This window comes from Coregonus lavaretus (genome assembly GCF_964263955.1).
Source record: "Coregonus lavaretus genome assembly, contig: HAP1_SCAFFOLD_418, whole genome shotgun sequence".
Classification (NCBI taxonomy): Eukaryota; Metazoa; Chordata; class Actinopteri; order Salmoniformes; family Salmonidae; genus Coregonus; species Coregonus lavaretus.
This window is the reverse complement of record NW_028165663.1, coordinates 53179-71032: the sequence shown is the minus strand read 5'-3', so window position 1 is coordinate 71032 and position 17854 is coordinate 53179. Positions and strand designations below refer to the sequence as shown.

General features: G+C 40.4%; 1 protein-coding gene across 1 annotated transcript in view; it reads left to right on the top strand.

The window, feature by feature from the left end:
• Window positions 1–225: 225 nt before the first annotated feature.
• The window catches only part of LOC311115628 (mucin-5B-like), a gene marked incomplete at its 5' end in the record, with an annotated part of 38406 nt that continues 20777 nt past the window's right edge, over window positions 226–17854 (top strand). The window contains 19 exons of the mRNA XM_084190786.1: window positions 226–468; window positions 604–671; window positions 1178–1292; window positions 2320–2410; window positions 2597–2700; window positions 3100–3319; window positions 3637–3762; window positions 6194–6318; window positions 8605–8712; window positions 9422–9539; window positions 9819–9983; window positions 10590–10684; window positions 11121–11247; window positions 11673–11776; window positions 15011–15162; window positions 15271–15409; window positions 15591–15698; window positions 16954–17133; window positions 17268–17507. Of these exons, the coding sequence (XP_084046912.1) occupies window positions 226–468; window positions 604–671; window positions 1178–1292; window positions 2320–2410; window positions 2597–2700; window positions 3100–3319; window positions 3637–3762; window positions 6194–6318; window positions 8605–8712; window positions 9422–9539; window positions 9819–9983; window positions 10590–10684; window positions 11121–11247; window positions 11673–11776; window positions 15011–15162; window positions 15271–15409; window positions 15591–15698; window positions 16954–17133; window positions 17268–17507 (2628 nt within the window). The remainder of the gene's footprint in view (window positions 469–603; window positions 672–1177; window positions 1293–2319; window positions 2411–2596; window positions 2701–3099; window positions 3320–3636; window positions 3763–6193; window positions 6319–8604; window positions 8713–9421; window positions 9540–9818; window positions 9984–10589; window positions 10685–11120; window positions 11248–11672; window positions 11777–15010; window positions 15163–15270; window positions 15410–15590; window positions 15699–16953; window positions 17134–17267; window positions 17508–17854) is intronic.

Sequence of the window (17854 nt, the reverse complement as noted above, 5' to 3'; positions counted from 1 at the left end):
ATAATTCATGTAGCATAGTTTAGGAACTAAAGAGGAGCTGGTCTAGAAGCTAAATAAGACTTGTTCCCTGTCTTTTTCCAGTTATGATTCCAGATATGACTTCCATTGGGAGTCTATATGATTCCAAACTGCAAATCTTGTCAGGTATTCTTTTTTTTACATATATGTTACCTAATACTCAAATATCTATATTATACTGTTATATTATACATCTCGTATTCAGACATGAATGGTGCAACTATACAGTACATTTCCCCCCATGCAGCAGGAGTGAGTCCCACTCATAACGGGCAGGTCTGCAGCACATGGGGTAACTACCACTACAAAACCTACGATGGAGACTTCTTCCAGCTGCCCTACACCTGTAACCACGTGCTGACGTCGCTGTGTAAGAGCAGCAGCGGCTATGAGGCCTTCAACGTTCAGCTGCAGCGGGGAGAGGTAGACGGGCTGCCCACCATAACCAAGGTATTCCTTTGGGATCAGTCCTTTGATTGGTTTTTTAAATTGCACTATGATTTTAATGTAAGGTGACCTTGAGATGTCCTGAAAGGCATCTGTCAAATAAAATGTATTATTATTATTTTTTATTTATTTATTAAGGTGTCTTTGAAGCTGGATGGAACCTTCGTGGAACTGGCCAATGGTAACGTCAGTGTCAACGGAAAACAGTGAGTTCACAGTTCAGTCAACAAAGGCTCTTAGATGTGTAAAACCATTGGCTCTTAAATTTAGTGTAAAATAAATTGTAATAGAGGAAGCAAATTATAGGCGGTTTGTTACCACTTAACTACATCCAATGGAATTAATGTTATTCAGAGATCAATCTTATCAACTGTAGGGAAACAAAACGAATGGAGAGTTTTTTTTAATTTTTTGCTTCAATTGCATTCAGTTGCTACTTTTGTACAAAGAATTCATACATTAAAAATTGTTTTTATTAATATCATGGATGTAGTGTTGGATCATAATTATTTTTGCTGTTTTAACATAATCTACATAATGTCAGTTTCAACGGGCAACAGGGAGGTTCATCAGTGATCAGTGATCTAAAAGCATGAATTGTATAGCATTCAGAGGTAAAACTCTTTTTCTGAAGTTTAGTTGAACAATGTTGACCCTTGTTGGAATACCAACCCTTCCCTCTGATGAACACTGTATTGTTTTGTTCCCCTAGGGTCACCATACCATTTGGTCAGTTCAACGTCTTCATTGAGAGGACCGTTTCCTATGTGAAGATCACAGCCAAGCTGGGGTTAGTCGTCATGTGGAATGGAGATGATTCCCTCTGGGTATGTGTTCAGTCTGCTTTACTAATTTCAATGTGTTTTCTGTCACACTACAGTGATATGCGGTTGTTTTACCTGCTTTGGTTCAATGCACTGATTGTAAGTCGCTCTGGATGAGAGTCTCTGCTAAATGTCAAATGTATGTGATGCTTTGCTGCAATATACTGGTCCTGATGAACGTGGTCTATAGTTAGCTAGTGAATGTAGAACAACATCAGTGTTAGTGGAACTGTTGGGATAAGAGTGGGAACATATCAGTGTTAGTGGAACTGTTGGGATAAGAGTGGGAACTTATCAGTGTTAGTGGAACTGTTGGGATAAGAGTGGGATCATATCAGTGTTAGTGGAACTGTTGGGATAAGAGTGGGAACATATCAGTGTTAGTGGAACTGTTGGGATAAGAGTGGGAACATATCAGTGTTAGTGGAACTGTTGGGATAAGAGTGGGAACATATCAGTGTTAGTGGAACTGTTGGGATAAGAGTGGGAACATATCAGTGTTAGTGGAACTGTTGGGATAAGAGTGGGAACATATCAGTGTTAGTGGAACTGTTGGGATAAGAGTGGGAACAGAGAATGGTGTGAAGACGGCGTTAACTGCGTTAACATGATAAGAGTTTAAAAGGTTTTAACAACATGATGAGAGTTTAAAAGGTTTTAACAACATGATAAGAGTTTAAAAGGTTTTAACAACATGATAAGAGTTTAAAAGGTTTTAACAACATGATAAGAGTTTAAAAGGTTTTAACAACATGATAGTTAGAGAGGGTGTAGCGAAATGCTTGTAGCACAGGTACAAGGAGTGGAATGTTAGCATAAACAGCCTGGTACCCAGGCTAGAACAGCCTCAACTCATGATGAAGTGTGTGAAATGTCAATTCATATGAACTGCTGTAGGTGCATGTACAGCTGGCTGTATGTGAAATGTCAATTCATATGAACTGCTGTAGGTGCATGTACAGCTGGCTGTATGTGAAATGGACATATTAGCGATGCGTTAAACCTCAGTCATCTTCCATTGGTTTTATAGGTGGAGCTGAACTCAAAGTTCCAGAATCAGACGTGTGGGCTGTGTGGAGACTTCAACGGAGTCCAGATTTATGACGAGTTCATTAAGAATGGTAAACACAATCACCAAATGTCTTAGGGGGGGGCGGATTATGCTCCTGTTCTGCTTATGAATGTGTGGGTTCAATCTATGGCTTAGGAACAGGTCCTAAAGTATTTTACCATGTTAAGAAAGCGTTACAAAAAACACAAAACACATGATGACAGAGATAGATAAAACTCTGTTTCTTTTCCCACAGATGCTCATCTCAACATAATCGACTATGGTGATCTTTGGAAGATGAATGGCCCAACAGAGACCTGTACAGAAATCCCTGGTCCCAAGGAGCAGTGTGAAGACCAGGTATTTACACGTCTAGAGCTGAGCTGAACATTTAAGATTTCGTATTCATTACATTTAAACATGATTGTAAGATCTTGGAATGTCAGTTGAAATATCAATATCAACATCCTCATGGCTGACATTTGATCAGTACAAAATCCCTCTATGTTGCCTCTAGTAATTATTCTTCTTCTTCTTCTCCTTCTTCTCCTTCTTCTTCTTCTTCTTCTTCTTCTTCTTCTTCTTCTTCTTCTTCTTCTTCTTCTTCTTCTTCTTCTTCTTCTTCTTCTTCTTCTTCTTCTTCTTCTTCTTCTTCTTCTTCTTCTTCTTCTTCTTCTTCTTCTTCTTCTTCTTCTTCTTCTTCTTCTTCTTCTTCTTCTTCTTCTTCTTCTTCTTCTTCTTCTTCTTCGTCCTTTTCAGACCGAACTTTGTGAGCAGCTTCTCACCAGCCTTGCCTTCAGTAGCTGTAAGGAGCTGATTGCCACAGACTCTTTCATCAAGGCCTGTGCAGCAGACATGTGTCACTGTGGCAACAGTAGCAGCAGTGCCACCTGCGCTTGCCCCACCATGTCCGAGTACTCCCGCCAGTGTGCTCACGCAGGGGGGAAACCCAAACAGTGGAAGACCGAGGAGTTCTGCTGTAAGGGAAATCTGTTTTGTCTTTGTATTGGAACAGTTCTGTTGGAACTCAAAGTAAACACTTTGGTCATGCAATAATGCTTTGCCTTAGGTCATCTGTAGTGTCTTCTTCTTCTTCCAATAATGCTTTGCCTTGGGTCATCTGTAGTGTCTTCTTCTTCTTCGAGATGCTGGTATTTACATTTACGTGACGGAAAACTGAGGAGCAAATCCCAATTTCCACTTAGTTGATGTCAATAAAAGACTAAAGTGAAAATCTGAAGTAATGAAGACTTGGAAACAGATTTCTGATTAGGGTTATTTGTCTGTGTTGAGCAGTGGAGACGTGTCCTTTCAACATGGAGTACCAGGAGTGTGCTAGTCCCTGCACTGATACCTGCTCCAACCCAGAGAGGAACCAGCATTGTGAGGAACACTGCACCGACGGATGCTTCTGCCCTGCCGGTACATGCACTAATATACAGAATACAACATCATACGTCAGCAATGTAACCATTTTAAAGTAGCTGAATACAACATCATTTACATTTAACATTTTAGTCATTTAGCAGACGCTCTTATCCAGAGCGACTTACAGTTAGTGAGTGAATACAACATCATACGTCAGCAATGTAACTTTTTTAAAGTAGCAATAAAAAATATACAAATGTGATCTCACCGACGGATGCTTCTGCCCTGCCGGCACTGCACACTCACTGATTTTAACAGAGATGGGATCAAGTCACAATTTTGCAAGTCTCAAGTCTTAACTTTCGAGTCTCGAGTCAAGTCCCAAGTAATAATGGGTAAGTCCCAAGTTCCACAGCTCAGCTCCCTAATTTGGGGTTTCGAGTCCTCAAGTCAAAGGTTAAGTGTTTAATGCCAATTTCAATGCATCAGTGATTTTGGACCCACATGTTTTACAAACTGCCCCCAGAGCAACTTACAGGAGCAGTTTGGGTTAATTAAGTGCCTTGCTCAAGGGCACACTGACAGATTTTCACCTAGTCAGGTCAGGGATTCAAACCATTGACCTTTCAGTTACTGGCCCAATGCTCTTAACCAATAGGCTACCTGCTGCTTTGGTATGCAGATATTTTCTAAACAGGGCACATGGTTTTAAAGAAATTCTGGAAAAACTCCTGGCCCTAGGGAGGATGAAAATCCTGTCAAACTGCAGCAACCTTGTACTTAATATGAAATATGTTTGAAAACGACTTTCCGTTACCCATCAACCACTGCAATTGGACAATAGAAGTCACAGGGCGGAGCTTGCTTTATGCAGGTTTGCATCGTATAGGCAACTGCAATTACAAAGTAACTCACACAGTCTTTTTATGTCTTCAGTATTGTGTTGTTTGATTAATTTCAGTTAATCATTTTGGATTTAAAAGATCAAGGGAGCCTAGCCAGCAAGCCCAAGTTTGAATATAGCCTAAACCGAATTTGATCACATTCACATTTTCTCTAGAAACAAATAAATGGGCTATAAATTGGCTACATAACATTACCACATATTTCCCCTGGCCAGAGGGCAGGAGGGGACAGGGCTCATTGGCTACATAACATTACCACATATTTCCCCTGGCCAGAGGGCAGGAGGGGACATTGGCTGTGGCCTATGCAGCTAGAGGCTGCAGTTGTTATCAGTCGTCTAGTTGATCAGACTGAGAAATAGTCCCATTTTCTTCCCCTATAGTTTAGGTGGAGGCTGCTGCAGCATTTCTGTCAAGGGTTCTTGCTTGTGTATGTCGGGAGTGATGTGTTATCATGTTGGCTAAACAAATATCGGAGGACAGTGGAGCGGCACGCGCTTTGCTAGATTATGTGCTTTGTGCCCGTGAATCTGATTGGTCAAGTTATTATTATCAGGTGACTAAATGTATTTAATGTCATTTATGGAACCAGGTGAATAAATGTATTTAATTTCATTCATGGAACAAGGTGACTAAATGTATTTAATGTCATTTATGGAACCAGGTGACTAAATGTACTTATTGTAATTTATGGGATCAGGTGACTAAATGTATTGAATGTAATTTATGGAACCAGGTGACTAAATGTATTGAATGTAATTTATGGAACCAGGTGACTAAATGTATTGAATGTAATTTATGGAACCAGGTGACTAAATGTATTGAATGTAATTTATGGAACCAGGTGACTAAATGTATTGAATGCCTTTCTCATAGGAACCGTGTTTGATGACCTCAATCTGACTGGCTGTGTAGCTGTGAACCAGTGCTCTTGTCTCCACAACGGACAGTCTTACCAGCCTGGACAATCATTCTCAAGAACATGCCATACATGGTAAGAGCTGCACTGTATTTATATACACTAAATTATTGTGTGTGTTGAGCCGGATGTGTTGAGCCGGATGTGTCGAGTCGGATGTGTGCGAGCCGGATGTGTTGAGCCGGATGTGTTGAGCTGGATGTGTTGAGCCGGATGTGTTGAGCCGGATGTGTCGAGCCGGATGTGTCGAGCCGGATGTGTCGAGCCGGATGTGTCGAGCCGGATGTGTCGAGCCGGATGTGTCGAGCCGGATGTGTCGAGCCGGATGTGTCGAGCCGGATGTGTCGAGCCGGATGTGTCGAGCCGGATGTGTTGAGCCGGATATGTTGAGCCGGATGTGTTGAGCCGGATGTGTTGAGCTGGATGTGTTGAGCTGGATGTGTGCGTGTGTGTTGAGCTGGATGTGTGCGTGTGTGTTGAGCTGGATGTGTGCGTGTGTGTTGAGCTGGATGTGTGCGTGTGTATTGAGCCGGATGTGTTGAGCTGGATGTGTTGAGCTGGATGTGTGCGTGTGTGTTGAGCTGGATGTGTGCGTGTGTGTCTATGTGTGTGTGCTGTAGGCTAAACTGACTGTCTCTCTCCATTAGTACCTGTAACCAAGGCCAGTGGAGTTGTACAGATCTAGATTGTCCAGCTACCTGCTCCATAGTGGGAGGTTCCCACATCACCACCTATGATGGGAAAGACTACACCTTCCATGGAGACTGCTCATATGTCCTGTCCAAGGTAGGGATCTAAACTAACGTATGGAGACTGCTCATATGTCCTGTCCAAGGTAGGGATCTAAACTAACGTATGGAGACTGCTCATATGTCCTGTCCAAGGTAGGGATCTAAACTAACGTATGGAGACTGCTCATATGTCCTGTCCAAGGTAGGGATCTAAACTAACGTATGGAGACTGCTCATATGTCCTGTCCAAGGTAGGGATCTAAACTAACGTATGGAGACTGCTCCCGCTGTATGTCCAAGGTAGGGATCTAAACTAACGTATGGAGACTGCTCCCGCTGTATGTCCAAGGTAGGGATCTAAACTAACGTATGGAGACTGCTCCCGCTGTATGTCCAAGGTAGGGATCTAAACTAACGTATGGAGACTGCTCCCGCTGTATGTCCAAGGTAGGGATCTAAACTAACGTATGGAGACTGCTCCCGCTGTATGTCCAAGGTAGGGATCTAAACTAACGTATGGAGACTGCTCCCGCTGTATGTCCAAGGTAGGGATCTAAACTAACGTATGGAGACTGCTCCCGCTGTATGTCCAAGGTAGGGATCTAAACTAACGTATGGAGACTGCTCCCGCTGTATGTCCAAGGTAGGGATCTAAACTAACGTATGGAGACTGCTCCCGCTGTATGTCCAAGGTAGGGATCTAAACTAACGTATGGAGACTGCTCCCGCTGTATGTCCAAGGTATGGATCTAAACTAACGTATGGAGACTGCTCATATGTCCTGTCCAAGGTAGGGATCTAAACTAACGTATGGAGACTGCTCCCGCTGTATGTCCAAGGTAGGGATCTAAACTAACGTATGGAGACTGCTCCCGCTGTATGTCCAAGGTAGGGATCTAAACTAACGTATGGAGACTGCTCCCACTGTATGTCCAAGGTATGGATCTAAACTAACGTATGGAGACTGCTCCCGCTGTATGTCCAAGGTAGGGATCTAAACTAACGTATGGAGACTGCTCCCACTGTATGTCCAAGGTATGGATCTAAACTAACGTATGGAGACTGCTCCCGCTGTATGTCCAAGGTAGGGATCTAAACTAACGTATGGAGACTGCTCATATGTCCTGTCCAAGGTAGGGATCTAAACTAACGTATGGAGACTGCTCATATGTCCTGTCCAAGGTAGGGATCTAAACTAACGTATGGAGACTGCTCCCGCTGTATGTCCAAGGTAGGGATCTAAACTAACGTATGGAGACTGCTCCCGCTGTATGTCCCAAGGTAGGGATCTAAACTAACGTATGGAGACTGCTCCCGCTGTATGTCCAAGGTAGGGATCTAAACTAACGTATGGAGTGATATTAGTGCCAACAGAAATATTGAATACAAATTTGATTTCTTAATAGACATTATTCAATTCAGACTCCATTTCAGTTGGCACTAATATGACTCCATACTAATGCATACTGTATGTTTAGTAGATTTAACTCCTGACTCGCTAGCGAACATGTACTGGCCCATGAGCGGGCCACATCCGGCATAGATTGGCGGTGCATATACGTACCATTGTTATCACTATCCATATTCATCTCAGAAATAATATCTAACTTTTCTATCAAGTTGCACCATAATATACACTGCCTTCATTCACACCCCTTGACCTTTTCCACATTTTGTTGTGTAACAGCCTGAATTAAAAATTGATTAAATAGTGTGTTTTTTTTGTCACTGGCCTACACACAATATCCCATAATGTCAAAGTGGAATTATGTTTTTCAAAAAAAACATTAAAAGAAAAAGCTGAAATGTCGAGTCAATAAGTATTCAACCCCTTTATTATGGCAAACCTTAAGTTCAGGAGTAAAAATGTGCTTAACAAGTCACATAATATATTGCATGGACTCACTCTGTGTGCAATAATAGTGTTTAACATGATTTTTGAATGACTACCTCATCTCTGTACCCCACACATACAATTATCTGTAAGGTCCCTCAGTCGTGCAGTCAATTTAAACACAGGTTCAACCACAAAGACCAGGGAGGTTTTCCAATGCCTCGCAAAGAAGGGCACCTATTGGTAGATGGGTACAAATTTAAAAAGCAGACATTGAATATCCCTTTTTTATTTTATTTTATTTTCTTCTTCTTCTTCTTCTTCTTCTTATTATTATTATATTCAGGTTGTAAGACAACAAAATGCAGAATAAGTCAAGGGGTGTGAATACATTCTGAAGGAACTGTAATTCCCTAGAACTGAAAGTATGCAAGTAGTAAGTAGTGTGTTAAAAAAAAAATGAGTTTCCTTAACTTTACTGTCATACCTTGTGCCAATTGTCCCCAGCAAACCAACAACACTGCTTTCACAGTCCTGGGTGACATAGTGAAATGTGGAAATACGGACACTGAGACCTGCCTAAAGGCTGTGACCCTGGTGATTCCAGAGTCCAAGGTAAGTTAGCCTCTCTGCAGTGACACACCCACCTGATAGTGTCATATTAAAATACATCAACATCAAACCATGTTGTATATGTTTAGAGAAAAAAAGCTCAACGTTGAGACTTCTCCTGCTGCCAGTAACTCTTATCACCACTTCAGGGCCAATTCTATTTCAATTCCAGTCAATTCAGGCAGTAAACTGAAATCCCAATTCCAATTATTTTCATTGTTTTTCAGTGAGGAACATTTGGAATTGCTTCTACACCTGCATTACTAGCTGTTTGGGGTTTTAGGCTGGGTTTCTGTACAGCACTTCGAGATATTAGCTGATGTAAGAAGGGCTATATAAAATAAAATTGATTGATTGATTGATTGATCACCAGGGGAGTCTCTCGGTCGTCATCAAGGCCAGTGGAAGGGTCTTTGTCAACAAGATGTTTTCTCAGTTGCCGCTTTTCATGGGTGAGTTACTGCTTGATGGCAACTTGAGAAAAGGGATACAGAAATGTGATATCTGTCTATTTTATTTTTGTCATGAATCAGTATAAACTTCTGTTTGAAACCCACCAGACATGTCACCCATTGAATTGTCTCTTTTTTCTTAGCATCATGTAACACCAATAGCATCCCACAACACAACGGGGGAGCTAAAAGTTAATGGTCCACCAGATTGTGACTAGAACTTGTGTATATTTTCCACAGCGAATGTAACAATCTTTCAGCCCTCTACGTTCTACATCGTTGTGCATACCTCTTATGGGCTGCGTCTAGAGGTCCAGCTAACTCCTATAATGCAGGTCTACATCATAGCTAGCAGCTCCCACAAGGAACAAACCCAGGGTATGTTTCTCTCAGTTCATTCAACGTCTTCGTGGAAGATAAGCGTCTTTGGGTCTTTGAAAAGCGCTATATAAATCCCATGCATTGTTATTATAAAAGCTGATTGGTTGTCAAACTATTGTTATTGTAAAATACCACTTGTTTGGGGGGGGTTTCAGTCAAACCTCATCTGAAACAATTATTAATAAACTAACAATACTTGATGCATTGCATCTTTAGTCAATGTTAGTTTTAACCACTTTAATGAATCTGTTATATTGTTTTGTACCTCTTATCCAGGTCTTTGCGGAGACTTTAACAGCGTCCAAGCTGACGACTTCAGAACCATCAATGGACTGGTGGAAGGAACCGCTGTGACGTTCGCCAACACGTGGAAGACCAAAGCAAGCTGCCCTGATGTGACACAGAGCTTTGAGATCCCATGCAGTCTGAGTGTAGAGAACGGTACTCCTTCGACCTCTTTAAAAACACTAACGTATGTCTAATGCAGCGGTTCTCAAACTAGGGGTCGTGAACCATTGTGGGGTCGCCTGATATGAAAAAAGGGTCGCGGGAGAATTTCCAAAATACCCCAAAGTATATACACTGAACAAAATATAAACGCAAAACATGACAAGTGTTGGTCCCATGTTTCATGAGCTGAAATAAAAGATCCCAGAAATGTTCCATAAACACAAAAACGTATTTCTCTTAAATTTGGTGCACAAATTTGTTTAAATCCCTGTCAGTGAGCATTTCTCCTTTGCCAAGATAATCCATCCATCTGGGGTCAAAAAAAGGCCACTCTACCCCAGTGGTAGAAAAAGGATCACTCTACCCCAGTGGTAGAAAAAGGATCACTCTGTGCATAGATCAGAGTTTATTTTCTAACTAAACATTTGTATTGTTTGCTTATGTTTCGGCGTAGAGAGCCTTTATCAAGGCCTTGGGACACTTTTTGGGGATGACACTTACGTATGTCTACTGAGATGCACAGTAAAGCCTAGATAAAAACTCTTTGTACTTTGTGCTTAAATGTTAAATGTTGCTCATATCTCATATGTTTTACAGAGAGATATGCCAAGCACTGGTGCTCGATGCTGTCAGATCCTGCAGGAATATTTTCCCAATGCCACACTGAGATCAACCCAAAGTACTACAAGGAAGTAAGTATGATGATTTTAATTTGTCAAATGCTCTTTAATTACAGAGTTATCCCAAAGCTCTATCATTCAAGAAGTTCTATATTAAAATGTATCATTTTAATGTATTACTAAATGTAACCTAATGTAGATCTCAAAACATGTCATCAGATTTTTCAAGATGTTTTCAAATAGTATTGTCCTGTGCTTGTGTGTGATTTCAGAAAACAGTAGTTTTCTTCATTAACACATCACATAACTGAACTATCTTCTATTTCTCCTTCTCCTTCTCCTTCTTCTTCTTCTCCTTCTTCTTCTTCTTCTTCTTCTTCTTCTTCTTCTTCTTCTTCTTCTTCTTCTTCTTCTTCTTCTTCTTCTTCTTCTTCTTCTTCTTCTTCTTCTTCTTCTTCTTCTTCTTCTTCTTCTTCTTCTTCTTCTTCTTCTTCTTCTCTCCCTATAGATCTGCCTATATGACAGCTGTAACTGTGAGAGGAGTGAGGAGTGCATGTGTGCTGCGGTCTCCTCCTATGTCCGTGCATGTGCTGCTGCAGGTGTCCTGCTCAGTGGATGGAGAAACACCACCTGTGGTAAGATAAACATCAGAGAACCCCCAAAATGAATTAATGAATGAATGAAGGGTTTCTACTTATATTTACCCACTGTGTTCAGGGTTTCCCCTTATATTAACCCACTGTGTTCAGGGTTTCCCTTTATAGTAACCCACTGTGTTCAGGGTTTCCCCTTTATATTAACCCACTGTGTTCAGGGTTTCCCCTTATATTAACCCACTGTGTTCAGGGTTTCCCCTTATATTAACCCACTGTGTTCAGGGTTTCCCCTTTATATTAACCCACTGTGTTCAGGGTTTCCCCTCCTATTTACCCACAGTGTTCAGGGTTTCCCCTCCTATTTACCCACAGTGTTCAGGGTTTACCCTCTTATTTTAAAACAAAATAAAAGAAATACCCCAAAACATATAATGAAATGTTGAATCACCATACTGTTTCCACAGGGAAGTACACCTCTCTCTGCCCCGACACAATGGTCTATGACTACACCATGACCAGCTGTGACCGCACCTGTCGTTCACTGAGCCAGCCAGACTTTACCTGCCAGGTACATTCACATGGACATCTCATTTCTATGACTTTTATTTATTTAATATTATTATTATTATTCATTTTATTAATGTCTTGGTGTCTAAGATTGTTGTTGTCTTGTTGTTGTTGTTGTTGTTGTGTATGTTCTTGTTGTTGTGTGTGTTGTTGTCTTGTTGTTGTTGTTGTTGTTGTGTATGTTGTTGTTGTCTTGTTGTTGTGTATGTTGTTGTTGTCTTTGTTGTGGTTTTGCTGTTGTTGTCTTGTTGTTGTTGTGTATGTTGTTGTTGTAGTTGCAGACATGCCCAAAGTAATTTCCCCTCAGGGATAAAATAACATTTTTTAATTGAATTGAACAGTTAGACCATGTGCCTGTGGATGGCTGTGGCTGTGCAGAGGGAACCTACCTGAATGACCAGGGAGACTGTGTCCCTGCCTCACTCTGCTCCTGCTACTATGGAGGCACGGTAGTACCCCCTGGAGAGGCCACCAGGATCTATGGGGCTACTTGGTGAGGACTTGCTTGGCATGTGAAAGAAAATCTCAGAAAATCAGATGGTCTTCTTTGTCGTGGCTCTATTCAAATATTTAGAAATCGACTGTCTTCTTCTCAAGTCTTGGTTTACTGCAAGAGGCATGCTAAACCATGCTTAACCCCCTCCTCTTGTACCCCTCTTAACCACCCAGCTCATGCAGACATGGGAAATTAAGCTGTGTTGGAGAACAAAAACATTCATGTGAGTACGACGAAATTCGGAAACACATCTTTATTTGCCAAATACAGCAAATCACTTCACAACCAAGACTCTATAGTTGAGTCATGAACTAGGAAGTTGAGTCCCTACTAACGTATAAAGCCTACTTTTGTTCCCTACAGCCTGTGAAGAACCAATGGGTTTCTTCAACTGCTCCAGTGCAGGGCCCGGAGCCAAGGGCTCAGAGTGCCAGAAGAGCTGTCAAACACTAGACAGTCAATGTGTAAGTCTACAATGGGACATGCCTTACAACACGTTTAATAAAAACATGCCTTACAACACGTTTAATAAAAACATGCCTTACAACACGTTTAATAAAAACATGCCTTACAACACGTTTAATAAAAACATGCCTTACAACACGTTTAATAAAAACACGCCTTACAACACGTTTAATAAAAACATGCCTTACAACACGTTTAATAAAAACATGCCTTACAACACGTTTGAATAAAAACATGCCTTACAACATGTTTAATAAAAACATGCCTTACAACATGTTTAATAAAAACATGCCTTACAACACGTTTAATAAAAACGTGTCTTACAACACGTTTGAATAAAAACATGCCTTACAACACGTTTGAATAAAAACATGCCTTACAACACATTTAATAAAAACATGCCTTACAACACGTTTAATAAAAATATGCCTTACAACACATTTGAATAAAAACATGCCTTACAACACATTTGAATAAAAACATGCCTTACAACACGTTTGAATAAAAACATGCCTTACAACATGTTTAATAAAAACATGCCTTACAACACGTTTAATAAAAACGTGTCTTACAACACGTTTGAATAAAAACATGCCTTACAACACGTTTAATAAAAACATGCCTTACAACACGTTTGAATAAAAACATGCCTTACAACATGTTTAATAAAAACATGCCTTACAACATGTTTAATAAAAACATGCCTTACAACACGTTTAATAAAAACATGCCTTACAACACGTTTAATAAAAACATGCCTTACAACACGTTTAATAAAAACACGCCTTACAACACGTTTAATAAAAACATGCCTTACAACACGTTTAATAAAAACATGCCTTACAACACGTTTGAATAAAAACATGCCTTACAACATGTTTAATAAAAACATGCCTTACAACATGTTTAATAAAAACATGCCTTACAACACGTTTAATAAAAACGTGTCTTACAACACGTTTGAATAAAAACATGCCTTACAACACGTTTGAATAAAAACATGCCTTACAACATGTTTAATAAAAACATGCCTTACAACATGTTTAATAAAAACATGCCTTACAACACGTTTAATAAAAACGTGTCTTACAACACGTTTGAATAAAAACATGCCTTACAACACGTTTGAATAAAAACATGCCTTACAACACATTTAATAAAAACATGCCTTACAACACGTTTAATAAAAATATGCCTTACAACACATTTGAATAAAAACATGCCTTACAACACATTTGAATAAAAACATGCCTTACAACACGTTTGAATAAAAACATGCCTTACAACATGTTTAATAAAAACATGCCTTACAACACGTTTAATAAAAACGTGTCTTACAACACGTTTGAATAAAAACATGCCTTACAACACGTTTGAATAAAAACATGCCTTACAACACATTTAATAAAAACATGCCTTACAACACGTTTAATAAAAACATGCCTTACAACACATTTGAATAAAAACATGCCTTACAACACATTTGAATAAAAACATGCCTTACAACACGTTTGAATAAAAACATGCCTTACAACACGTTTAATAAAAACATGCCTTACAACACGTTTTAATAAAAACATGCCTTACAACACGTTTGAATAAAAACATGCCTTACAACATGTTTAATAAAAACATGCCTTACAACACGTTTAATAAAAACGTGTCTTACAACACGTTTGAATAAAAACATGCCTTACAACACGTTTGAATAAAAACATGCCTTACAACACATTTAATAAAAACATGCCTTACAACACGTTTAATAAAAACATGCCTTACAACACATTTGAATAAAAACATGCCTTACAACACATTTGAATAAAAACATGCCTTACAACACGTTTGAATAAAAACATGCCTTACAACACGTTTAATAAAAACATGCCTTACAACACGTTTTAATAAAAACATGCCTTACAACACATTTTAATAAAAACATACAAGGACAATGTTATGTTACCACAGTCTCAGATTGATCAAATTATTTATAACCTTAGACATAGCTAGGCCCAGGATCCAAACGACATCCTCCGATGGTGCACTGAGATTGACTTTTTAGAAGATTTCTGTTTGAGCAGACATCTGTAACGTTTACAGAGAACCTGATCTCCATGAACATCAAGGAGATCATCTTTAAAAGTCCTTTAAAAACACTTGATCAATTGATCCATTTGACAAATAATGCCCACATGTCATTCCCAGGGACATACAGGCACACTGTCAACTTAAATATCAGTCCTTCCCTATTTCATGTCATTTCATTGTGTGTTCCAGATCAGTGCAGACTGTGTATCAGGCTGTGTTTGTCCTGCTGGTCTGCTGTCTGATGGGAATGGAGGATGCATCGAGGAGGACCTATGTCCCTGTTCTCACAATGGAGTCTACTACCAACCTGGACAGACACTCAAAGTAGACTGCAATACCTGGTAACATCGGCTTCTGCCCCTCCTCTTCCTCTTTGGATATTTTCAAATACAAGTGTCAAATGTTTCCCTCTAAAATCTTGACATGTGATCATGTTTGCATCACTGTAGCACTTGCAAAGGGAGGAAATGGCATTGTACCAATAACCAGTGTGATGGGATGTGTGCCATATATGGGGATGGGCATTTCATCACTTTTGATGAGGAAAGGTTCACTTTCAATGGAGATTGTGAATACACTCTTACTCAGGTAGGGCAATACTCATTAGCATTTATGATTAAGGAACAATACTTTGATTTTATTTTGTATTTTAATAAAAACCCTACTTTATGTACGGTCCACATATTTTCTAATTATTGATCAATATAAAGTAATGATAATAACTAAGCGGTAAAGGTTTTCTGATTCTGTGTTTTAATACATCCTGCAGGATTACTGCAGCAACAATCCAAACGGTACCTTTAGAGTGATCACGGAGAACATTCCCTGTGGAACCACTGGCACCACCTGTTCCAAGGCCATCAAACTCTTCTTGGGGGTAGGAACCGCTGTTCATAAACGGCTTCATGAATGCATTAAAGGTGCAATAGACAAGTCCGGACATTTGGCACAATGTCGACGGCGGTGGCAGCGAGAGTAATTGCATTGCTGAAGTCTATGCGTTTTGCTAGCAGGCTAGATTGACTGACAGAGTGCCTGCTTAGAATTGTCTTCGAGCAGAATTGATAGCAGCACAAAACCCCCATATGTATTTGTTACATTAGAATTTAAAATCGACATGTTGTATCTGTGTACAAACTGGGTAGTGTAAAACCCAGCACCACCACATTGTAACCCTGGTTAGTGTAACCCTGGATAGTGTAACCCTGGATAGTGTAACCCTGGACAGTGTAACCCTGGATAGTGTAACCCTGGATAGTGTAACCCTGGATAGTGTAACCCTGGACAGTGTAACCCTGGACAGTGTAACCCTGGATAGTGTAACCCTGGATAGTGTAACCCTGGACAGTGTAACCCTGGACAGTGTAACCCTGGACAGTGTAACCCTGGACAGTGTAACCCTGGACAGTGTAACCCTGGATAGTGTAACCCTGGACAGTGTAACCCTGGATAGTGTAACCCTGGATAGTGTAACCCTGGACAGTGTAACCCTGGACAGTGTAACCCTGGACAGTGTAACCCTGGATAGTGTAACCCTGGATAGTGTAACCCTGGATAGTGTAACCCTGGACAGTGTAACCCTGGATAGTGTAACCCTGGATAGTGTAACCCTGGACAGTGTAACCCTGGATAGTGTAACCCTGGATAGTGTAACCCTGGATAGTGTAACCCTGGACAGTGTAACCCTGGATAGTGTAACCCTGGACAGTGTAACCCTGGATAGTGTAACCCTGGACAGTGTAACCCTGGACAGTGTAACCCTGGACAGTGTAACCCTGGACAGTGTAACCCTGGATAGTGTAACCCTGGATAGTGCAACCCTGGATAGTGCAACCCTGGACAGTGTAACCCTGGACAGTGTAACCCTGGATAGTGTAACCCTGGATAGTGTAACCCTGGACAGTGTAACCCTGGATAGTTTAACCCTGGATAGTGTAACCCTGGATAGTGTAACCCTGGACAGTGTAACCCTGGATAGTTTAACCCTGGATAGTGTAACCCTGGACAGTGTAACCCTGGATAGTGTAACCCTGGATAGTGTAACCCTGGATAGTGTAACCCTGGATAGTGTAACCCTGTCTACTAGTCTTACATTAGCAATAAAATGAACACATTCTGTTTCTTTCTTTCAGAACAATGAGATCATACTGGCAGATGAATCTGTAAAAGTGATCAAACAAGAGAATGGGGTAGACGTGCCATACCAGGTCCACTCTATTGGTCTGTATGTTGTTGTTGAGGCTGAAAATGGCCTGATCCTCATGTGGGATAAGAAGAATAGCCTGTTTATCAAACTCAGCTCGACTTTCCAGGTGAGTGACTAGAATAGGACATATTCAACCAGTGACTGCACTGTATATTTGTTTAGCAATTGATCAAAGGGAATAGGGGAGTGTACTCATAATTAAACATGTGATGTTATATTAACCATGTTCTCTCCTTCCAGGGCCAAGTGTGTGGTCTGTGTGGAAACTACGACGGTAATGGAAAGAACGACTTCACGTCCAGAAACCAGGAAGTGGTTGTTGACGCTCTGGAGTTTGGGAACAGCTGGAAAGTGTCAACTAGTTGCCCCAACGCTGATGTCATAAAGAACCCATGCGCTTTAAGATCATACAGGGAGTCCTGGTCTCTGAAACGTTGCAGCATCATCACCAGTAAAGTGTTCGCAGCCTGCCACTCAGAGGTACAGTAAACAGCAGATACTAGTCAAGATAGATTCAACACTTTATTGCCATACCAACCAAAGTTGTTAGGAAGTTGACGTAGCGCAGCTCAAATAAACAAAGACAAAAAGACACAGATATAGATACGTTCATTTGCATAACCTATACATACAATAGAGAGTACAGCAGATACATTCTGGGGGGGTAACATATGGAATTGTTTTAAGATGGTCATACCATTGATCATTTAGCTATTTGATTTAGAAATGTAGGACCCCTTTAGGTTTCAAAAAAATATATATAAAAAATATTTGATAAAATATTGAATTTGGCCTTTACTACTGTAGCCCATAGAAACACATTGAAT